This window comes from Heteronotia binoei, chromosome 1 (assembly GCF_032191835.1).
Source record: "Heteronotia binoei isolate CCM8104 ecotype False Entrance Well chromosome 1, APGP_CSIRO_Hbin_v1, whole genome shotgun sequence".
Classification (NCBI taxonomy): domain Eukaryota; kingdom Metazoa; phylum Chordata; class Lepidosauria; order Squamata; family Gekkonidae; genus Heteronotia; species Heteronotia binoei.
This window is the reverse complement of record NC_083223.1, coordinates 119,105,713-119,130,908: the sequence shown is the minus strand read 5'-3', so window position 1 is coordinate 119,130,908 and position 25,196 is coordinate 119,105,713. Positions and strand designations below refer to the sequence as shown.

Genomic DNA, 25,196 nt, shown 5'->3' with positions numbered 1-25,196 from the left:
CAGTTGGTTCAGAAGGTGTATGGTGGTATCGATGTTGCGTTTCAACTGTTCCTCTGTGCCACTAGGAGCCATCTATGTAGGGAAAGATAACTATTCCCTGAAGCCTCAGGTGTGCTGCAATCACCACCATGGTTTCGGTGAACACTCTGGGTGCTGTACATATTCCAAAAGGGAGTGCTGTATATTGGTAATGTTCTTGTCCTATTGCAAATCTAAACATAAGAACATAAGAGAAGCCATGTTGGATCAGGCCAATGGCCCATCCAGTCCAACAACACTGAGGTATTGTCTGTGGCCCGGTCGGATGCTCAGGTGAAACTAGGCATTTTGAAAGTCTATGGTAGCCATCCAGACATGTTTCTGTAAAAGTGGAAGAATGTGTGAAAGAGTAGATGTAGAACTTGCGTGCTCTCAGGTCTAGGATGGGGCAGAGGCCCCCATCTCTCTTGGATACGGTGAAGTACTAGGGGTAAAAGCCCCGGCCAGTGAGATGGAAGGGTACTGGTTCTATGGCCTTTTTGTTGAGTAGTGAGGAGACCTCTTGAACAAGGGTTGGGAAAGATGAGGGGTATATTCCATACAGGTAACCCCAATGCCTTTGCTCCCAGTGATGTGCTGGAGACACTGGTGGCCATCGAGTCCAGCTATGGATACGATTGGTACGGATCCGGTGGTCTGTATGGATTCATTGGTCTATTTGGATCTGGTGGTCTGTATGGATCCACTGGTCTAATTGGTTCATTCGGCTGTGCCTCTAGTCTTTTCGGTAGGGTTGGAGCCACTGGTTCCCTGTTTGGGGTGGATGGTCTGCTACCCTGAGTCGGGTCAGAATCGGGATTGCTCGGCTGGGTGAGATTGATTTGGTCGGTATCAATTGCACCTGAGTCCGCAAAGTCCTCTTGCCCTTCATCAAAGGAGTCCTTGTGTCTGCTTGCCAACTGCAATATGCATGGTGGCATTGATGTCAACAAGGACAGGTCCAGAATGGGTGTAGATAGCTGTTGAGACGAGCTCCTTATGGGACTCTTTGAGGAGGATCGGCCCGACTTCTCATCCTTCAGTTGGTGTTTGTCCTTCCTCTTTTTTGCTGGGGAGGTAAAAGAGGACTGTGAAGACGATATTGTCCGCTTCGGTGCCACAGTTCCCGTACCGATCACTTTCAGCGTAGGTGTTGTCCATGTTGATTTTAATGGTGTACTTAGGCGGGGAAATGTGACCGCCGACGCCAACTCAGCCTCCATATCTTGTTTCTGGCCCATTTTCTATGGGGCAAGAGCAGAGGCGAGGTGGGCTGCCTGCAACCATGCTGCACGATTTTTCTGCGTTTGCTTGCTGAACTTTAGGCAGTGTAGGCAGATGTGCATTCTATGGGACTCTCCTAAGCAGAGTACACACAGAGAGTGTCCATCTGCCGGAGTTGGTTTGCTCCTGCAACGGAAATGCCGCTTGAAACACCCCCCACGTAGGCTGGTGGCCCAGGAGGGGGACGAGAGAAGGGAGGGGAAAACTGGGACTAAAAACAACAAATGGGGAGAATTTTTTTTTAAAGGAGTAGAGGAAAGGGGAAAGATCACCAACCGGAGGCCAGGTGAAAAAAGTCCTGCTGCGCGTGCGGTCAGAAAGAAACTGGTGGGAATATGGTGCCCTCCTCTGGACATGCGTAGTGGAGTCCCTGAGCATTCTCAGTAGGAGGACATTAGAGAAAATTCTGGAGCTTTAAGATCACCATCGGGGTCGATGCAAGCGCTGATTATCCCAACAGTGCAACACAGAGACCATGACAAAGATTGTTTAGCTCTGCTGTTTTCTTTGAGACGTCATCTTTCTCTCTCTCTCTCTCTCTCTCTCTCACACACACACACACACACACAGCCAGCAGCATGTTGGTATAAGAACTAAAAGGAAATTATTTTGGCTTATTTTGAAAATGGGTTTTTAGATTAGATTTCACAGTGCCTATCTGGGATTTTGTTTTGTTTTAAAAAGACCCTGATTAGGAATTAGAACTCTTCGATTGGATTCCATTGTTTAATTACTGGAATTAGATAGCTAGGCTTTTAAAGATACATTTATGGTTCCATATGTTCCCTCTCTGGCTGCCTTTCTTTGACTCTCTCCTTGCTTTTGATGTACAAGCATTGATTTTACCCAGTAAAATAAACACATTATTTCACTTGGAGAGACCCCCTACTCTCCAGTTTAAACAGATGAAGAAAAAAAAGAAAGAAACCTAAACAGCGCAGCTTGCAACTTTATTAGACAAAAGGAGCAAAAGTCCAGTAGCACCTAACAAAATCTGTGGCAAGGGTTGCCAGATCTGGATCGGAAAATACCTGGGGGGGGGGGGTTGGGGAGGGGAGGAACCTCAGCATGGCACAATGTCATGCAGTCCACCCTCCAAAGCAGCTGTTTTCTTCAGGGGAGATGATTTCTGACAGCTGAATATCAGTTGTACAAGCGGGAGATCCCCAGGCCCTACCTGGAGGCTGGCATGAGCTCACTTTTTCAGATATAACTAGAATGAGAGCCCGCTGGTCCTTGTATATTGGAGAGTGGAGTGATTTCAGATGTTAAATAATATAAATGATAATATCAGGCTTTGGTAATGGGACAAGAAACCTAAGACTTAATTTGGTCCAGGAGGATGCACTGTCTTGAGCGTCATTATTAGTTGCAATTCAGCAGTCTCTCTTTCTAACCTTCCATTGAAATTCCTTTGTAAGAGAACTGCTACTCTTAGGTCAGCAATTGAATGTCCTGGAAGGTTAAATGTTCCTCCACTAGTTTTTGAATGCTGTGGTTTCTAATGTCAGACTTAATAAATCAGACATTTATTCTTTGCATGCTCCTGGACTGAATTCTCCTGGACCGAACTGAGATCTAGGTTTCCTGTCTCATTACCAATGCTAGTTATCACCACTCATATCAAACCTAATTCCCTGCTATTCACCTGCTATTGCCATTCAGAATCTGAAATCACCTTTATAAAGTTTATATCTCCAGTACCTTTTGTTACATTTTACATCATGCATGGCCTGGCCCAACAAAGTGACATTTATGTAGATCTGGCCTCCATACCAAATGAGTCTGACTGTTTGACACCTCTGTATTAGGCAATCACACCTTTTTTTGAGGCGGGGGACCTTCATAAGCACCTTGGATTATGCTGAATTTCTAAAACTTTATTGCACTCATGCCTAAATGTCTACAGACCCCAGATATGAGACTGCACAAATAAACAAAGGAGAGCAGATGGGTTTGGTTGAGGAGGGGGCAATAAGTGTAAACATAGACCACTCTCATTAGTTAAATTCCCTATAACAGTGATTTGGTTGCCATAATGATTAGTTAAGACAATTACAGACTTCCACACCACTTTTTCTTCTAAAATAACCTGGTCTGGTGATTAGTGAAAAAATATCTACTACATTAAGCTACGTCCACACAAAACAGTAATCTTTCCATGCTGACTGCTCCACATCATTCACTTGACCATGCTTACAAAGGTAAAACAGAAATAAGTTTAAATGGAATTTGCAATCAAATGATATTTTTAGCAAAATAACACATGGTGCTTATTTAGTTATATTAATGTTTTGCGCTGTGTCCCTTTTGTTTTCATGTTAACCTCCAGTTGGAAACTAGAGATCTCCTGGGATTAATACTGATCTCCAGGTGATGAGTTCAGTTCCCCCTAAGGAAATGGCCATTTTGGAAAGTGAATTTTAGGACATTATACCCCACTGAAGTTCCTCCCCTCCTCAAACCCTTCCCTCCTTAGGCCCCACCCCAAAATTAAGAGCCCACTTGCGAATAGAGTGGGGTACAAATAGAAAATTAAATTAAAATCTCCAGGTATTTCCAAATCTGGAGCTGGCAACTCTACTCATATTAGAATAAAGGTTATTCATCTTTAAGGTACCACTGGACTTCTGTTTTGTTTGCTGCAATAAACTAACAAAGCTACCCCACTCAAAGAAACTTATTACAGAGAAAGGAGAATGAACAAAACTAGGAGAATGAACAAAACTATCAATATGATCCTAGGAGAAATTATTCATCTTCATCTACATGATTTTGTTATTGAATTAATTCATTTATAAACATACAAGGAGAATGAACAAAACTATCAATATGATCCTAGGAGAAATTATTCATCTTCATCTACATGATCCTTGGAGAAATTCAACTTCATCTAATCTATTAGATCCTGGAAGTTTAATCTCTCACTACAACCGAGGAAAAGACCACTGATGCAAGGCTACCTATATACCTAGTACGTAACTGGGACACGTTCTGTGTAGGCTAGCAAAACATTCTTTCAGCTTTAAGAAACTATATAATATAGCCTGGGTACTAACTGATTTGGAGGAGACCTGCACGTGGCACATGAATATAAGAGATTCTATTAGTGGCTGAATACAATCTGGTGCAGTTTTGCAGACCTTTATTAGGCTGGAAATAGAGGAAAGGTTTCTTTGAATATGAAGATGATATTCATAGTTCCACAGTTCTGTAATGACTGCCACTAACTCCATTATTGTCCTTAGTTAATAAAGTTTCTATAGTGCCTCAACCCTGCAAACTCTGCTTCACTAGAGACAGAAGCAAGACTAAATAAATTAGACTGTATACTTTGGAGCTAGGCAATAGTTTGTCAAGTGTTGGGAGATGAAATTCTGCCAAGTGGCAAGACCCATTAACCAGTATGTGGCTCAGCTATTTTCCTCTGCATAAAAAAGCCATGTGCAGGTCTCCGCCAAATCAGTTAGTATCCTGGCTATATAAAAGGGTAGAGCTTCCTGCCTTTAAAGTAGCTTGCATGTTCTGCATTTAGGTAGGAAAAATCCAATGGTTATAGAATGGGGGAAACTTGTCTTAGCAGTAGTATGTGCGAAAAGGATCTAGGGGTCTTAGTGGATCATACGCTGAACATGAGTCAACAGTGTGATGTGGTGGCTAAAAAGGCAAATGCAATTTTGGGCTGCATCAACAGAAGTATAGTGTCCAGATCACGTGATGTGATGGTATTGCTTTACTCTGCTCTGGTAAGACCTCATCTGGAGTATTGTGTTCATTTTTGGGCACCACATTTTAGAAAAGATATAGACAAGCTGGAATGGGTCTAGAGGAGGGCGACAAAGATGGTGAGGGGTCTGGAGACCAAGTCCTATGAGGAAAGGTTGAAGGAGCTGGGGATGTTTAGCCTGGAGAGGAGGTGGCTGAGAGGTGATATGATTACCATCTTCAAGTACTTGAAGGGCTGTCATATAGAGGATGGTGTGGAATTGTTTTCTGTGGCCCTGGAAGGTAGGACCAGAACCAATGGGTTAAAATTAAATAAAAAGAGTTTCCAGGAATCAAAAGAGTTTCCAGGAAGAACTTCCTGACCGTTAGAGCGATTCCTCAGTGGAACAGGTTTTCTTGGGAGGTGGTGGGCTCTCCTTCCTTGGAGGTTCTTAAACAGAGGTTAGATGGCCATCTGACAGCAATGAAGATTTAGGGGGAGGTGTTTGTGAGTTTCCTGCATTGTGCAGGGGGTTGGACTAGATGACCCTAGAGGTCCCTTCCAACTCTATGATTCTATGTCAGCCAGTCTGGATTGGGCCTTTTTATAGGCTACTCAAAACAGAAAAAGCCCCCCCCCTTGAGCTTACATAAAGGGGTGATCAAATGATTAGCATCCAAGAAGCTATTAAAATGAATTCAATCTTGAATATCTTGGAATAGCCTGTAGTTAGGTCAGATTCAGATGGGGACAGTCACATGCAGGCTACTCAAAAGATAACTTATATGGGCTTTTGTATAGCTAGTAAGGGGGGGGGGGCACCCAACTCAATCCCCCCGCAGCCATTTGAAGGAGGGGGGGGGGGACAGGAGATGGATTGGGAACTTCCTTCCATGCTTATATATACCATGGGCTGAATAGAGTTGCCTCTCTCACTCCTCAGCACAGTACTGCTCTGTACAGTATTGCTTCTCCCATGCAGCATGGGAGAAAATGGTGCCAATTAGAATATGTGCGCAAATCAAACAATGAATACAAATTTTAAAAAATGAAGCTTACTTTATTTTTACTTTTATTTTATTTCGTTTGATTTACAGTCCACCCTTCCCATAGAACTTCAACGACAAAAATTAAATTGCAGTGTTGATTTTTTTTTCATATATTGGTGTTTGTTCAATGCCATTATGCATCAAGAAACATATTGCTTGTTTTAGGAGAAACAGATGCTTTACATACTTAAAAACTTTGACAAAATAGAAAATATGAGTATGCACTAAGAGCCTAATGGGAGAATAAAAGCCCCACAAAATATGTAAAATATGATTATTTTTCTTATCAATTTATCCTGAAAGTTAAAATCCACAACAGTATGACGTTTGATTTACAGTCCACCCTTCCCATAGAACTTCAACGACAAAAATTAAATTGCAGTGTTGATTTTTTTTTTCATATATTGGTGTTTGTTCAATGCCATTATGCATCAAGAAACATATTGCTTGTTTTAGGAGAAACAGATGCTTTACATACTTAAAAACTTTGACAAAATAGAAAATATGAGTATGCACTAAGAGCCTAATGGGAGAATAAAAGCCCCACAAAATATGTAAAATATGATTATTTTTCTTATCAATTTATCCTGAAAGTTAAAATCCACAACAGTATGACATACAAACCTAGCAAATAACAGTAAACGTACAGATGAAAGAATAAGCAATCCCAGCACTCAACTGTCAGTAAAAATAAAACTCAGAATTCATACTTTTTGGCTCCCTGCCTTTTTTAGTGTTCTGAGAATGTAAAAGCATTCAGCTGAAAAACATGTCTACAGAGATTCGTAGACTGCTGTGTGCACTTTCCTAACATTGCCAATATACCTTAATCATGACCTGCAACAACCTCACAATTCCGGTTCTGGGCCTCTTCTGAACAGCAGACAAGAAACCCCTAAGGACTAAGTTGAGACCACCATACTCATTTTCACTTATAACCAAATCCAGATTTGAACTTTGAAAGCCTAAGGTGGAGAGCTGATTGTAGAAAGGCAAATCCTTTTTACGCTTAAAAGGGTGGGTAAAGTTACTTTACTTTGGGAATTGCCCTTATATTTGGTCACTTCCAAAGAAATTTGACAATAATACTGACTCAAAACATACTGAAATATAACAGATTGTAAAACATAATTCACTACAGCAAGAAGAATTTCGGGTGCACACTTGGATGTATGGAAGCCTTCTGGATTCTTTGTATGAAATACTGCAATACAGAGAAATTATGGGACTCATAAAGAATCTTATCTATTAGAGAAAGAATGTGTGAGTCAAAGAACCAGTGAAGTTTTTTGGAGAGAAACAAATCTTGCAGAATGACCAGGCTGTTCAGACAGCCCATCTGCAGTGCAACCACATAAAAGGCCCATGGACAAAAACAAACGCATTAGCAGAAGTGCTTGAGGAATCTGCCAAGGAGCCAGATGCTGATGATTGCAGAATTTCTTCCATAGTTGTCATTTGGATCCTCTAACTGCCATCCAAAATATGGACAATGAAAAATGGTGATCTAATAATACAGGATGCACCAAGTACTTCTTTAATCTGAATAATCATCTGGACCCATGAACATGGTTTTTAAAACAATGATGTGAAAACAGTCAAGGCAAAGATGATGTATGTATTTCTGAAATCTTTCTTTAGCCTGTAAAAATAATTAAAGCAGGATTTTCATTTGTTTCCTATTGCCTGTTACACCAAAGCATGCAAACAGACCCCCTACTTCCGCCACTCCTGCTTTTCATAGTCACCCCCCTTCCTTCCAGTGGCTGACTTCTGTGGTCCCTTAAATAGCTCTATCTAGGCTAGGTCTACCTCTTGCTAATTCCCCCCATTAAAAAGAAGAGACCCCAGCAATTTGGCTAGCAGATTCAACTCTAAACTATAGGCCTGATAAAGCAGCATTCAGGCTCCGTGGCGCCCACCAGTACTTCGCTTGGCACCTACCGAACTTTTCTGAAACTGGATGGTATCATTGTAAGGCAGGGCTTGCTACTGGCTGCCCTCATTCAAATAATAGTATGTCTGTGACTATAACAATAGCTGCAGCCAGTGGAGAATCTGGACTAGTAAACACCTGGGCTTTCCTTTATCAGTGAGTGGTTCTATGCAGTGTTCCCTCTAAGCTGAGTTAGCATGAGCTAGCTCACAGATTTTTAGCCTCCAGCTCGCACATTTTTGTCTTAGCTCAGGAAAAATGGCCCCAGAGCACAATAATTTATGCAGTAGCTCACATCTTCAATACCAGTAGCTCACAACTTTAATGCCAGTAGCTCACAAAGTAGAATTTTTGCTCACAAGACTCTGCAGCTTAGAGGGAACATTGGTTCTATTCCCACTTCATTCTTTTCTTCTTTTTATTCCCCATTCTCTTTCTCCCTCATCCTATAAGCTTTCCTTGTTTCTTTTTACTCCCCTTATCTTCTTTGAGAAACAAATCTTTTATCTCAAGGTCTGCTGCTTCTTTTGAAAAGTAGAGAGGGAGCTTCATTTTAGTCTTACAGTCCAGTGAGCTGGGCTGTTGCATGATGTATAATAGAGTGAGTTCATTCAAGTAAGTATAATGTAGTGGGTTCTATGCATTGATGAGGCGAGTTGGAAGTGATAACAAGCTCTTTATTAGATACAGCACCGGTTGGTGGCTGCACTAACAAAACTGCCGAACTGGGCCAACAGGCCAGCTATATACAACCCAGGGTTCCCACGCCAGTACATGATCGGGTCATTCAAACCAGCAGGGACTTGTGATAGGTCCAAGCAGCAGGGATTCAGATCCTGCTGCCTATTGTTCTCAAGTCCCCAAGCTCCGATCGTATGGCTCCAATGAGCCAGGCGGGAACACCCATTCAGTCTTCATTCAAGGGCACATACACAAAAGTAAGTGTTCAGGAGCAGAAGCCCACCCACCTTCTCCATCTCCAGGCTTGCTGTACTCCTAGTGGCTGGACCAGGCTTCTGACCAAAGAAAAGATAATACTAACCTTGACAGATTAATGGCTCTGAATAAGGCAGCTTCATGTGGTTAGCATGGCTGCCATTCATTTCTTTTGCAAAGCAAGTTGGGAAGTACTGCATTTGGCTCTACCTTATGCCGCAGCCCTTTTGGGCTTGGCTGTGCCTCCAGTGACAGTCAATTTGCGGTGGTTTTCACCACCCTCTTTCAAAATTCCAAAGATGCCTGCAGGTTCAAAAAGGTTGGGGACCCCTACCTTAGGGTACAAGCAGGGCTTTTTTTTTTTTAAGCAGGAACGCAGTTCTGGCTGCCTTGGCATTGGGGCATGTGGACTAATATGCAAATGAGTTCCTGCTGGGCTTTTTCTAATTAAAAAAGCCCTGGGTACAAGTCTATTTAGAATAGGTCACAGGCACTTAGATTTGGATAAGTGCTTTGAGATATGACCTTTTTGTTCTGTTCCTGGGTAAGTTTAAGAACTTGATCTCATTAGGCAACAGCCCGCTCCTTCAAACAGTGTTTTCATGTTTCTCCACCACACCAGAGAGCAGCAAGAATATTCTGGGACAGAGTTTGGCTTGAACAAAAAAAAAATCACCAAGTCAGGAGCTAACAACTGAGGTATGAGGTAAATTTGATAGGTGGGCACAACTTCCTTTAGAAAGCAACAAGATAAGGTTATTTGGAACAAACTACAGTACTACAATCTAGGAAAGGAACGTACTCGTAAGCAGCTCTGAAACTCCTTAAAGTAGAAAAAAGCAGAGTATAAAATCTACTCTTCTTTTTTTCTACGTGGTGCAGAAATGTCAGATTCTCAACTGTCCTCAACTCACTTTGCTTCTCTTCCTTTCTGTTGGTTCTGGGAGTACAGCTCTCATGGGCCCCTGTGTGGCTGGGTGGATTTTACTCCCTATTGCATCTTCTGGGCTGGCAATTTTGTTAGCCCTTATTCAGCTCATTACTACCTCCAAGAACCAGTTCAGTGCAAAGTGCCATGTGATTCTGAAGAAAAGTAGAAGGGAATATTGTCATATTGATGGAAAATCTCTGGATGACTTCAGCCAACGGTTTCATGTTAAGTATTACATGGAATAGAATAGAACCCTACAGGATTCCAAAGCACAAATGTTACAGAGCAGAATAAAGCCCCCCCTCCAATTACTTTCTGGAACACAATGTCACTATAGCCAATCTATGCAGATTTAAGGATACGATGGTCAACAGATGAAGACTGCTTGAAGATCCAAGAAAAGTATGTATCAGGGTAGCACTCCCTCTTTCAAAGTTCAAATAGCCAGTCAGAAGGAATTGCCTCTACTAAATTTAACCCAGTTAGGGGGAATATTGCATTTACGGTGTTAAACCCAGGCCTGGAGCCTAATTGAAATGAGGCCTCAGAATGTATAATCCAAAAGCACTTGTACCTAGCATAGTACAACCTATTCAAGGATCTTTCCCAAAGAACGAAAGGAGATTTGCAACTGGATGCTAGCACAATTGTTGTCCACAGGAGACTAGTTCATAAGCACCTCTTTTCAGGTAGCTGAAACTGCTCTATCCAAATTATTACTTCTCCCTGGCTAGATATAGTTATTCAGACATAAGCACATACATAACTTTTTAAAATTTTGCCCATCTTACAATGAGACCAGCATATTTGTAGTTTAACTTACCCATTTTATCCTTACAACAGCCTTGAGAGATGGATTAGTTATCCTTTCCCTAAAATTATCTGGGGAGGTTTATAGCTCAGAGAGGACTGAACCTTGATCTCCTATGCCCTAGTTCAAACACTCTAACCACCACTTCATACTATCATTATCCAAGAAAAACAAGGTACAAACAAACAGGGAATACAGCAGATCTCTTAAAGCACTTCATCTGCATCCTGGACTACAATAACTGGAATTCACCCCAAAGGCAATCTGAGGCATTGATAAGCAGTGGCTTTCAGATTAACAATCAGGTTTATATGGGTGAATTTATCTTTAAGCGTATGCCGGCAAACATGCCCAGCAAACTGCTGAAAATTCAACAGAGCTGTCATTCAGCACTAAACCGAATTTCCACCACTCAAAAAAGCTCCACTATATGACTCTCTGGTTGTGATCAAATTAGCTGTTTGGTCTGTTGCCATTGCTCCTCCCGAACAGATTTGAATCATATGATCAGATGAAGTTATTCTGCCAGGCCTATAGTTGAAGTGGTAGACACCTGAAGACTTTGGTTTCTCCTGCCTACACTGCCCAGGTGAATTGCCCTTTATTAAAGATCTCTGTGGCATCCTTCAAATGGGTCCTTGTTTTAGTATGCCCTGCACTTGTGGGAGGCACTTGTGGATGTTGCAACTGGAATCTTTGCTGGTTTTGGTTTTAAAGTCTTTATTTTTCCTGAACTGTATTTATTTTTCTGTTGTATTTTAACTATTGTGCCTTGTCCTAAGCTCACTTGCAAGGAGGGCAGAAGCGAAATCTAATAGAGTTGCCAAGTCTTACCTGGCTGCTGGCAGGGGACTCCAGTCTTATCCTAGGGTTGTTTGGTGTTCATGCCTTGATGACATCACTCAGAAGTGATGTCATTGTGCTGGGCAGGTCACATGGGCAAAGCTCTATCATTTTGGGGGAAACTCTATGGTCACCATAGAGTTTTTATTCAAATGTTAGAGCACCCTCGGTGTGACTCATTTACATATTAGGCCATACCCCCTGACACCAAGCCAGCCAGAACTACATTCCTGCTCAAAAAAGGAGGTCTTTTGAGCAAGAATGTAGTTCTGGCTGGCTTGGTGTCGGGGGTGTGGCCTAATATGTAAATGAGTTCATGCTGGGCTTTTATACAAAAAAACCCCTCTGTGTATCAATGGTGATATCAGGGGATGTGGAGTAATATACAAATGAGTTCCTGCTGGACGCTTTCTACAAAAAAGCCCTGCCCAACACAATGATGTCATCTCTGGGTGACGACATTTTACCAGGCATGCTGGTGCTCTTTGGGGGTGGGGCTTCCCCACCGGCCAGCTCTGTGGCAGCAGGTTAGAAGCCCTGAAAGTGGAGAAAACACCGCCCCATCAGGGGAATGGGAACCCTAAAATCTAATAATAAATAAAATACCATCCATGTTGTTTCATCATTCTAACATCCCTGATATACCAGAGAGCTTAACCAAATTTTATTCATTGAGAGAATTTTCTACTGGTTAGTTCACATCCATATCTCTGAGATCAAAGGTCTTTCTCAGAACTGCCCACAATCTCATATGGCAGCATTCCAAGAGTCATCCAGAAACCATCTGGATCCACTGACTTTTGACACACATAATCAGCATGCCCTGTGAAGGATTGGGGTCCCACTATTTTGTAATCTAACCATGAAAATGGGGTAACAGACATTTTTTTCACTTGCAGATCACTATCTCTGTTGGGCAGATATGTAGATTTAAAATGGGTGCTGGAGTCAGGTTGCACCCTTGGAATTTGTGGGGGGGGGTGCTACAAAAACTGCTTTAGACAAATGTGGCTTCCTGCAACTTATGTATACCACTATGAGTAAGGCTCCTTGTGAAGAAAAATATGGGCTCTAGAAGGAGGCTCTGGGCGAGTGCCCCCCCACTCTTGCTATCTTCCCACCCATCCAAGTGAAGGCATTTAATTCCTCCTCACCTCAAGGGGAGCTGATCTCTACCATCTGGAAAGCAGCTGTAATTCTTAGTGATGTCCAGCCTTCACCTGGAGATTGGCAACAGGTGGTTCCCCATGAGGAAATGACATTGTCCCTGTCTGAGGTCCCATCCCTCCTCAAGCCCCACCCTAAATCTCCAGGAATTTTCTAACTGGAGTTGGCAACCCTATCTCCTTCCCTTTATCTGCCCCCCCTGACTTCAGCTTTCTGTCGTCTTCTCCCTCCCTGCAGCCTCTACATAGGAAAAGGGCAGGCTTTCTCCACAGTGTGTGTGTGTGGGGGGGGGGGGACAAGCAGCTTATATCATTCTCCTCTAACCCCTTTGACCTGAGCAACAACCTTGTGATGCAGGTTAGGATGGAAGTGTGTGACTGGTCTGAAATCACCCAGTCAGCTTTCCACAGCAAGTACCTGGGTCTGACAGACCCCACTCTGAAGTTCTAACTCCTATGCCCTCTGGAAACACTACCACAAAATCTCCAGGGATTTCCCACTAACCTGGAAAGGTATCACTAAAGACCTCTGGGTGAGTGCCCCCCCACCCTTGCTGTCTTCCCATCCACCCAAGTGAAGGCATTCACTCTCTCCTCCCCCCCCACCTCAAGGGGAGCTGATCTCTGCCATCTGGACTTCAGACTAAAGATCTGTCTCCCCATCCTGGAGAAAAGAACTGATCTGGAGGATCAACTGTATGGCATTATATACCCCTGAGGCCTCTGCCTTTCCTGATAAAAGCAGCCTGGGTAACCTAACAACAGCCTCTGGCTAGCACTTCCCAGGAGGCAGCCATGGGCTCTAAGGAAACACTCCCAGTGGGGCCTGGCCTCCCTGGCTATTTCTGTGGCCTTTGGAGGTTGTGTGTTCTGGAAGGCCTTTTGTGAGGCCAAAGTAGCTCTGCAGCCCTTTCTGAGGCTGGTTGACAGAAAGGACACAGAGAAGAGTTGGAGATGTGGCTATCTCTGAGACAAGACTGCTATGGGCAGTTTGTTCAACATTCCTGGGCCTGCAGTAGGCAGGGGAGTCAGGCAATGGGAAGTCAGTCACGGTGACCGATGTGTGATTAGGCCAATAGTGTGTTCCTGCAGTAACTACCAGAACTAAGATTGGTTGCCTTTTACTGACAGAATCAGCTTTGATGGCTAGCAACAGTGACTTGAGTGAGAGAGAGGAGCTGACTCAACCAATGTTATGCAAGTACTCTTCATTGATAGTTTGACAAGCTAAAGGTTAATATCCCACAGTCCCACCGACCCAACACAAGCATCATTTTAAATCTGAAGACCTGCTTAGCATTTCACACAGGACCCTTACCATGCCCTTAAGATCATAGCCTGAGACATACACCCCTTATACTCTTTTAAATCGTCCAGCCTGAGGAATAATTCTGGTGAATTTGAACACTTGCCTAATTTTGTGTCATTTTGTTTGGTCCTAATAAAATGTATTATGAGGCTTTCGTTTGCATTAGTGATGCTTCAGCAGAGCTTAACTAATGGCATGCCTGACTTTAAGTTACTAGACAAATATACATTCCTACTGATAATGTGTATTTATTTAATATATTTATATGCCACACTCTCTAAAATTTTTGCCACGAACTTTCATACTTTGGAAGGTTGCAAAGCAAGTGTAAGACTTCTCTCCTAGCAAAAATATAACTGTATCATACAACATTTCTAAAGCAGGGCAAAACAGGGGGAAAAAATGAAAAATGTAACCTAGATTTAGCCCCTCCCCTTTCCTAGAAGAAATCAAACTATTAGCTGTGTACTCCAAGGACAATAATTGTGGTATTCAATGCAACACTACCTTTCCTATTCAACATGTATGCCAAAACAATCATGAGGAAGTTAGAACTGGAAGGGTCAAAAATTGGGTAATGATTAGAGGAAGGAATATCAACAATCTTTGATATGCAGACAACCAGGGGTTTTTTTGTAGAAAAACCCAGCAGGAACTCATTTGCATATTAGGCCACACCCCCTGATGTCACCATTGTTTCACACAGAGTTTTTTGTAGAAAAAGCACTGCATAACCTCATTTGCATATTAGGCCACACCTCCTGACACCAAGCCAGCCTGCGTTCCTGTGTGTTCCTGCTCAAAAAAAGCCCTGCTAACAACACAACCCTCCTCTTGGAAACTAAAGAAGACCTGGAGCATCTGATTAAGAAAATCATAGAAGAAAGTGAGAAATTTTGCCTCTTCTAAAACATCAAAAGGACCTAGATCATGATCATTGAGAAGAACAGAAACATCAAAATAACAGTTGACAATGAAGAGACTGAATGTATGGAAGAACTCACTTTCAATTTCTTAGGATCACTGATTAACCAAAGTGGTGAATGCAGCCCAGAAATAAAACATCGATGAGCAATGATGAGCATGGATCAAATATGGAAGAGCAAGGATATTAGCCTAGTAACCAAATGCAGATTAGTCTGTTATTGTGTTCCCCATAGCAACCTATGACTGTGGACGTTCGACCATGAAAAAGCAAGACAGGAAGAAAATTGAATCATTTAACCTGTGTTTTTGAAGAAGGTTCCTGCACATTCCTTGGACAGCAAAGGCGACAAACAAGCAAGTACTGGAGTGCATAAAACCAGACATGCCATTGGAAGAAAAAAATCACAAAACTACAACTGACTTATTTCAGTTATGTCATGCAAAAGAACTTGCTAGACAAAGCAATCACACTTTTATTGGTTAGCAGTAAAAGAAAACCAGGCCACCAAAGAACATGGTGACTAGACACCATAAAAGTCAACACCAGACTGAGTGTGGAACAACTCAAACAAACAGTACAAGATCGGAAAACATGGAGAGAGCTGGCCCATTGAATGGCCAGGAGTCAAACATGACTAAATGGTTAACAACGACAGCTAAAAAAGACTAGTTTAAGTAAAGCAGCCTATCTACCTGTTTTAATGCACTGACAAAAATGGTTCTTCAATGGGTCTGTAATCTGTATTGATAACTTCCTACAATGTTAAAAAAGGTAAAGGTAGTCCCCTGTGCAAGCACCAGTCGTTTCCGACTCTGGGGTGATGTTGCATCATGACGCTCTTGTTCAAAATAATTGCTTCAATGGTAAATTTCTCCCTTTTTTAAAAAGAAAAATACTATAAAATATAGTAAAAAGAATAAATCACAAGTAAATTTCTTTAGAAAGCTCATAACTAATATTTTACATTTTTGTTTCCCCTCGTGTTATGTGTATTCTCACAGCCTCTCAGTCAAATGCACAGAAACTTGCCCCCAGAATCAATCTTTCACAATATATTTCCATAGGTTAATAAATCCCCTTTACACATATATGCACATATATCTTGAATGTTTCCTTCTAAAAAAGAAAGGCAAGATAGACAAAGAATTTGCTGATACACACATGTCACTCCAAGAGCTCTCCTGACAAAATTCCCACACCCAACTTAATTACTTCCCTATTGTAAAAACATATTCCATCTGCATTTATTCTAATACTTACAAGTCCAAAACCAACACACAATAAAGCAAGCTAAATAAATGAAAGATTTTGGCCCCAACTCATAGGCCAGAAGCTATTCTGAAAATGAATGCACCTCCAACATCCCTTTTTGCTGACATTTCATTTTATGTACAATGTTTTCACAAGAGTTGTTTTAAGAAGAATCACCTTGCCCTGGACTTCATGCTTTCCTATAGCTGTGCTCTCTAGTACCGTTATAGTCAAAGGTCAATCAGTAATTTTAAGAAGCTCACAATCAAAATGCATTCATGTGCAATTTAAAATTACAGTCCAAGATACAGTTCAAAATTACAGATTCAAGATTTTGATCTTTCAAATAAATACAAAAACTAAGCAAAAATAAAATGCTTCGCAGATTCCTTTGATATACATAATTTTGTCTTTCATGAGTGAAAAAGCTATACTTCAACTGTTTTTAAAGTCATCTAAATATTCTATATTGTAAAGTTAAGTATATATAGCTAATGTCAGAAAAATGAACTATGGCGATAGAGACTTGGACAACTTGTGTAATTTATACAAACTTATCATTACTTACCAGAGTGTGTACACAAGAGGTGCATCCAAGCTATAAAACTTTCACTTCCAATTCATGGGGGAGAAATCTCTGATAATATTAATCAAAATACTTAAATTCTCTCATGGGTTAGCTGTGCAAAATAATCAAACCAGTTTTAACAGCTTATTTAAAAACTGTGTTTTGATGGCTGACCCACGATCACACTAGCAGGTGCATGTGAAGAAGTGGGGAATCAAACCCGGTTCTCCAGATTAGAGCCTGCCAGTCTTAACCACTACACCAAACTGTATACTGTATAGCATTTTGAGTACTGCTGTATACATTGCATAGATGTTTAAGTATGCAAATATGCTTGGGGAAATCTCCTTTTAGCACATACATTTGGTGGTCAAAGGGGGGGATCCCTGCCTCCAAAGAGCTCTGTCATTGCAGGACATCGATGGCGTCCAGAAGTGATGCCATTGTGCCGGGCACATCACGTGAGGGACACTCTAGCATTCAGGTAAAAAACTGTATGGTACCATAGAGAAAAATCCCCCGCCAAAGCCAAGGTAGGACTTGGCAATCCTACCAAAGAAAAGAGCAAAACTGATTTTCTTTAAAATACTTTAAATGTTGGGGTGCAGTTGGTAGAGAGCTGAATTTAAATCCTCATTAAACGCTGAGCCTAATGTATATCAGATTAATTTATCTCAGGAGATTAAAGGACTGGGGAAGGAACAATTATGCATTTGTTGTTCAACTGCAATTTCTGATCCAAAAGTGTATTAAAAATATTGCGTACTACAATTCCCAAAGATGAATTAACAAACATTGTGATATGCTGGCTAACACATTTAGTAAAAGTTTTATCAAAAATCTAAATAAATCTTTTATCCCTTTATAAAGAAGTGCAACCTTACAATATCACAAAGTCCAATCAATGAGCACTCAGATATAGGCTCAGTTCTTCAGTCTTCCCAGGGCATTTTTTGCATATTAGGCCACACCCCCTGACACCAAGTCAGCCAGAACTGGGTTCCTGTGCATTCCTGCTCAAAAAAGGCCCTGAGTCCAAAGTTATCAGCCTCTTATTACAATTCAGTGTGTGTACTGGGAGCAAGCCAGTCCTTAACTTCTTCTCTGTATAGATGCAAAAGCCTTCTGGATTTGGCTGGCATAATGCTTTCTGCAACTTCTTTATTTCCTTCAAAATTAGCATCCTGGAATATATATATATATTATATATATATATTATATATATATATATATATATAATTGATTAAGAACTTACCTTTCAAAGCCACGGCCAGCCCGAGAACATTTTGCACCCTAGGCAAAACTAACTTTCCCAGACCCTCTGCAGTGCCACACCAGAAAAGGGGTTTAAAGTTTAAATCCCCTTCTCTAGAGTTGTGCAGCGGCAGCCGCAGATCCCTCCATTCTATCCTATGGGCCCATTCTTTCCTATGGCCGCATAGGATAGAATGAAGGGATTGTGCCGCCTCTGTGGAGTGATGCTAGTGAAGGGGATTTGCACCCAGGGGTGCAAAGGCAGAGAGAAAGCCCCTGCCTCTCTGCCTCTTAGAGAACTCCAGAGAGGCGGGGGGGGGGGCGATCTCTTCCTGCTTTTGCACTCCGGGGCTGCAAATGCAGGGAGAAAGCCCCCACCCTTCGCACCTCTCAGGAGACTCCGAGAGGAGAGGGAAGGGAGATCCTCTCCCCTGGGGTGCAAAGGCTGGGAGAAAGCCCGTGCCTCCCTGCCTCTCAGGAAACTCCCGAAAGGTGGGGGGGAGATCCTCTCTGTGCTTTTGCATCCTGGGCTGCAAAGGCAGGGAGAAACACCACCGCCACCTCTCAGGAGACTTGGAGAGGTGTGGGAGGAGAGATCCTCTCCCTGCTTTTGCACCTCAGGGGTGCAAAGGCAGGGAGAAAGCCTTCACCACTCGCAGCTCTGAGGAGACTCTGGGAGGCATGGGGAGTGGAGATCATCTCCCTACTTTTGCACCCTAGGGGTTCAAAGGCAGGGAGAAAGCCCCTGCAGCCTGCACCTCTTGGGAGACTCCTGAGAGGCACAGGGGGACTCGGAATGGCAGTCATTGGGTAGCTGCCTCACCGAGTCACATGGGGAGAGCCCAATTCGGTGGCCCCAGTTTGCCTAGTGGCAGATCCGGCCCTGCTCAGTGCCACTTAAGTGTTTAAATTTATATGAAGCAAGCCAGTCCTGTATCTAAACAGATGCAAAATCCTTCTGAATTTAGGTGACAATCATGCTCTATTGCTGGCAAAATGCTCTCTTTTCTATCAATTAAGTGTTTAATTTAGGAACAAGATAGTTCTTTTTTAACAGATGCAAAAGCCTTCTAAATATTACTGGCATAATGTTCTCTACAAAAAGCTTGAAAACTAACTCTACTTAAAAAAAATTCTACATAATTCCATGCGGCTATGTTTTGAACATCTCTTTCTTAAAGGTATAGAACACCATATAACATTGATCAAAGTTGTTGTGGGCTGTAAACTATGTATAATACTTCCACTTAGATGCACTTCAAATATGTATACATACTTTTCAGAAATTAAATGGGTTCTATTTCTTACATTTACTACATAACTGCAGAGCCATCCCCTTCAATACTATAAGAATAAAGTTTTTAAAAATTCTGAAATCATACCTGAAACTTATTGCTTCCCAGTTGATCTAATAGAACACCATTTAGGAATCTTTATTATAACTTAATCTTTACAAATCTAATTGATTTCTTTATTTTTATTACTATGACCAAGGAACTAATCCTATTTAGGAAACTCACTTCTAACAAGGTTGTTCCATAGAAAAATCTCAATGCTTAGGTTCCAAATATGATTTCATAATTACCAACATTAAAAACTCTTTAAAGGGGTGATGTACAAAATTGTTTCTACATTTATCCTTTCAAATAACTACAGACAGGCCCAGTTCAAATACAAATCTATAATTAATTCATATGTGCCTACTTTGTGCCATATCCCCAATACAAACAGAAAAAACAAAATATGGTATCATAGTTCATACTACAGAAGATACAAACAAGCAAACACTGTGATATGCTGGCTAACACGGTTAGTAAAACTTTTATCAAGAATACAAAATATGATTTTTCTATGTGTCTGCTATAACATCCTCAGGCTTTACAGACAACATTAAAACAATAAGTGGTATTCAGAACATGTAACATAAAGTTATGAAAGATAAGTACAGGTAGTATCTCAATAATCATTCTTATTACTGGGCATTTTGTTAATGATATCTCCCATATATTATGTAGAGATTTTTAAAAAAAAACTAGGAATACTCAGAGCTATTTGGAAATATAAGTGATATATGAATCAGCTAAGAAAGGCCAATATTTTTCCTATTACAAATTTTACAGAAAACAGAACCTCAGAACATGCTGGATGGAATATTATTATCTGATATCACAAAACACAGACAAAATGCCATAGAAGTATTATATGCATGAAATAAACACTAAATTTAAAATTGCCATATTTTCTTATTAGCAGATTTGTTTTCTTTACATAACAGACAGAAATAGTGACACTAAAAATGTATATACAGATTATAATGTATACACAAAAAAATAAAAACAAGTATTAAAAAGCACTCTAGCCATATTATTATTTGTTCATTTATGCTTTTTCTGTATTTTGCCTATTAATTTCTGTCTCTTAATTCAGATTAGTAATTGCCAACTTTTACCTCCCCTAGAATGAAATGCATTTCAAAGAAATAATGTTTACTTTGAGAAAGCAAATAATATATTATGCTTATTTTACTTCATATTTGGTTTTAATTATGATTTTGGCAAATAGTCTCATAATACTAAATTAGTTCAGTCTTCTCATTGAAACACTAATGTTTAGTTATTCTACCTGGAATTCTGTGGTTCCGAAACATCCGTATCTGTGCACGTTTTCTTCACCTGCAACAGGAAAGTGATTGCTGGTTACTTTCACATAAAGAAAAAACAAACAGACGTTTCCTCAGCCTCAGTTCATGCACTTACATCACACAAAGTGGATATATCCCCGCTCACCATGGTCTCCATAAAATACTTCTCACATTTTACAGTGAGGATATGCAATGCTAAACAGTGTGCTTCATTATTATCCCACGAACAGCTGCCAACTTAACTTCCCTTGACTCCATTAGTATGTAAAATGTTCAGCTAAAATAGTTTGGGAGTCGTCTGACTTAGAACAAAGAAACCAAAGAACCTGGTTCCCCACTTAGAAACGAGAAAGCCAAACTGTTCTCAGTTCTGTAAAGAAATGTTTTCCCAACTGATACTGCTTCTGTTTCCTGCTGAAGCTCACAATAATAAACACCAGATTTTGCGGCAAAAGAGCTATGCTAGCTAAATAATTGATACATTAATTTCCATCTTCTGAATCTGGCATGCTTAACATATTTTGCAAATATGTGTTACTCAAGTTCAAATATTTTCATATTGTCCATGCTTATCTATATGTTTTGCCTTTATTTGCTTATCTATCACTTAATGAATTCACCCAAATTGAAAGCTTCCATTTTCCATAGTGCTTGTCTTCAGAATAATACAAGCACTACCACAGCATACATATGTACACAGCACATATATACGTACACAAAACAAATATATATATATCTTTGTTCCCAGAAAAGATTTTGTTAACACTGGACCAACTGAGCCTATGCTTTAAACTCACAAACTGATTTGGCTTATATAAAAATTTCTTCAAACTTAAAAAGTTGCAAGCCTCCTGGAGGTGTACAAGTATACTCTAAAAGGTCTGTGACACCTTACAAAGACAAAAGGGAAGCCTTTCTTTTCCCATCTGGATGAGAAAATAGAGTCACCTGAATTTCCTCAGAATGGGATCAGGGACCTTCTAAAGGAATGGGAAGGAACTGAATGCTCCTTCCACTTTTAAAGGGCAAGAGCTCATTGAGGTGTCGCCAATTGCACTTATCCTATCTTCCACATCACATCAGAGTATTAGCCAAAATAAACCCTCATCCAATCAGTTACAAAGCCCCTGGAAACTCTAACTGGTTTAAGTACCAAGAAGGTAATTCAGTCTTCATAGTTACTTCTGCTTTTCACTCTGCATTCCAGTACAATTGGTTTCAGCATGAAGACAAATGCCAGTACGTCCGCAGCCAATAACAGCCAATGACGGCTGACTACTAGAAATTTAGGTTTTGTGTGATGCTGGTCTTCTATTTCTGTGAGCATCTCTGCAAGTGTTTCCAAGTTCCTTCCCATCAGTTACAGCTGGCTTCTGTCTAGAAGTAGAGAAATTTCTTGATGTCTCCCACTCCGGTTCAAAGCCCCTTCTAGTCCAAGGGTGCAACTGGTTAGACCTGTCAGCTCCTTGTGAGTTACTGTAACACTTTGAAAAGCGACTGTCCAGCATGCAACATGCACCAGTGAGGAAGAAGGGGAAATACTGGAGGACTACAGAATTTTAAAATCAGTATTACAGCCCTAAATTAGTATAATTTGAGAACTGCTGGTTCACACTTATGGCAAACTGAAAGTTTAACACTGCAGAAGGCCATAGAGGAAGAAGATGAAAGTAAGGAATGTATGAGCGTTATGTTCTTGGTTCAGACATAAAAAGAATTCATAGTGTGTGTGCTATTGGAAAACAGCATGTGCGACTGGAAAACTATGGTTTGCATTTGCCCTGAAAGCAGGTATGGCCACTAAAGCAAGCACAAACTAGTTTGCCAGTTTAAATGCATCAGAAAACTACTGCTTGCCACAAAGCCAGAAATAAGTATTAACTCTGTGCTCCTTTCAGACTTCTTGCTATAGCAGCAAGGTTGGACCACTATGAACAAGCTGATATAATAATTACAGTTGTGCATACTCATCCCATTTCCCTTTTTTCCTTGCTGCCAATTCTGACAGTAGACCCTTCCATTCAATAAAATACAAAACACAAAGCTGTGTGTAATAAAAGGCTACAATCTACTCACAGAAGTAACAGGTTCCACTGAAAGAAGAGGAACAGAGAGGGCAAGTTTAATTAAATTATGTTTCCTTACTAAAGGTTCTCATGACATATCTCTTTGGCCAGAGGGGGGGGGGCTTGATTGCTGAAAATGCCTGTTTGGAGGTCATAAGAGGTACCATGGGAAGCGAAACACAGGGAAAATCTGTTTTTGCAAGCTTCTTGCTTACAGTTTGTAGAATTCAGTCCTTGAGTCTGTGTTCATCTTCAAGGTACTACACAAATTGTGCTGGTTAGAAAAGAATCTTCTTTTGATTGATCAGGAAGTCATGCCAGGTAAATTATTTTAATGTTGCTGATGTTGCATAGCTTTCTCTTACAATAGGGAATGTATAAATTGGTCACTGAGAATAGGTACTCCTGTTCCCTCAACAGGTATTATATAATCAACATTTTCTGATGGATGCACATAGTCCAAATGGCAAATAACAGGCATTAGTAATGCCATCCAGTAAAACTTTGTATGTCATCTTGTTGGCACACAGAAGTAAGCATAAGAACATAAGAGAAGCCATGTTGGATCAGGCCAATGGCCCATCCAGTCCAACACTCTGTATCACAGTGGCCAAAATTGTGTGTGTGTGTGTGTGTATATATATATATATATATACACACACACACACACACACTGTGGCTAATAACCACTGATGGACCTCTGCTCCATATTTTTATCTAAACCCCTCTTGAAGCTGGCTATGCTTGTAGCCACCACCACCTCCTGTAGCAGTGAATTCCACATGTTAATCACCCTTTGGGTGAAGAAGTACCTCCTTTTATCCATTCTAATCTGACTGCTCAGCAATTTCATTGAATGCCACAAGTTCTTGTATTGTGAGAAAGGGAGAAAAGTACTTCTTTCTCTACCTTCTCCATCCTATGCATAATCTTGTAAACCTCTATCATGTCACCCCGCAGTCGACGTTTCTCCAAACTAGAGAGCCCCAAGCGTTTTAACCTTTCTTCATAGGGAAAGTGTTCCAAACCTATAATCATTCTAGTTGCCCTTTTCTGCACTTTTTCCAATGCTATAATATCCTTTTTGAGGTGCGGTAACCAGAATTGCACACAGTATTCCAAATGAGACCTCACCATCGATTTATACAGGAGCATTATGGCTGATTTGTTTTCAATTACCTTCCTACTAATAATAAAGACAGGTTGCTTACCTGTAACTGTAGATCTTCAAGTGGTCATCTGTGCATTCACACTCATGGGATAGAGCGCCTGCGCCGAATCCCGAATCGGTATCTGAAAAGCCCAGGATTTTTCCGCGCTCGGCGCCAATGGGCATGCACAAGCGTCCCAATACGCATGCTCACCGGCGCCAGCGCGGGGATCCCGCCAGTTCCTTCCTGACCGCTGGAAGCCCCTACTGGAGGGAGACCGTCAGCAGTGGGGAAGGAGGGCGGGTAGTGTGAATGCACAGATGACAGATAATAAATTTTTATTTATATCCCGCCCTCCCCGCCGAGGCAGCTCACAGGACATAATACCCAGCATGGCGTTGGCCTTTTTTACTGCAATCGCACACTGTCTTGACATTTTCAGTGAGTTATCTACCACGACCCCAAGATCTCTCTCTTGGTGAGTTTCTGCCAGTTCACACCCCATCAACTTGTATTTGCAGCTGGGATTCTTGGCCCCAATGTGCATTACTTTGCACTTGGCCACATTGAACCTCATCTGCCACGTTGACGCCCACTCACCCAGCCTCAACAGATTCCTTTGGAGTTCCTCACAATCCTCTCTGGTTCTTATCACCCTGAACAATTTAGTGTCATCCACAAACTTGGCCACTTCACTGCTTACTCTCAACTCCAAATCATTTATGAACAAGTTAAAGAGCATGGGGCCCAGTACTGAGCCCTGAGGCACTCCACTGCTTATCGTCCTCCACTGCGAAGACTGCCCATTTATACTCACTCTCTGCTTCCTATTAATTAGCCAGTTTTTGATCCACAAGAGGACCTGTCCTTTTACTCCATGACTCTCGAGCTTACTAAGGAGCCTTTGATGAGGAACTTTATCAAAAGCTTTCTGGAAGTCAAGGTAAACAATATCTATCGGATCTCCTTTCGCCACATGTTTGTTCACCACCTCAAAGAAATGTAACAGGCAAGATCTTCCCTTACAGGACCCATGCTGAGTCTTCCTCAATAACTCATGTTCATCAATGTCCTTGATAATGGTTTCTACCAACTTTCCCGGTATTGAAGTCAGATTGACTGGCCTGTAGTTTCCCGGATCTCCTCTGGAACCGTTTTTAAAGATGGGGGTGACATCTGCTACCTTCCAGTCCTCAGGAACGGAGGCAGATTTCAATGAAAGATTACATATTTTTCTCAGGAGATCCACAAGTTCAACTTTGAGTTCTTTCAGAACTCTTGGATGTATGCCATCCAGACCTGGTGACTTATTAGTTTTTAATTCGTCCATCAGTTGTAGGACCTCCTC

The 25,196-nt window shown here is 41.3% G+C and overlaps 1 protein-coding gene across 10 annotated transcripts in view; it reads right to left on the bottom strand.

Moving 5' to 3' along the window:
• EYA4 (EYA transcriptional coactivator and phosphatase 4) overlaps window positions 1-25,196 on the bottom strand; it is a 247,795-nt gene that overhangs the window by 129,100 nt on the left and 93,499 nt on the right. For 8 of the 10 annotated variants that reach the window (XM_060239663.1, XM_060239645.1, XM_060239714.1 and 5 more), the window contains one exon: window positions 20,613-20,662. The exons of 1 other annotated variant lie outside the window; for it this stretch is intronic. In XM_060239663.1, coding sequence (XP_060095646.1) covers window positions 20,613-20,662 — 50 coding nt within the window. Of the gene's footprint in view, window positions 1-20,612; window positions 20,663-20,746; window positions 20,888-25,196 lie in introns of those variants that run through there. One more of the 10 variants, XM_060239655.1, reaches the window with a different exon arrangement.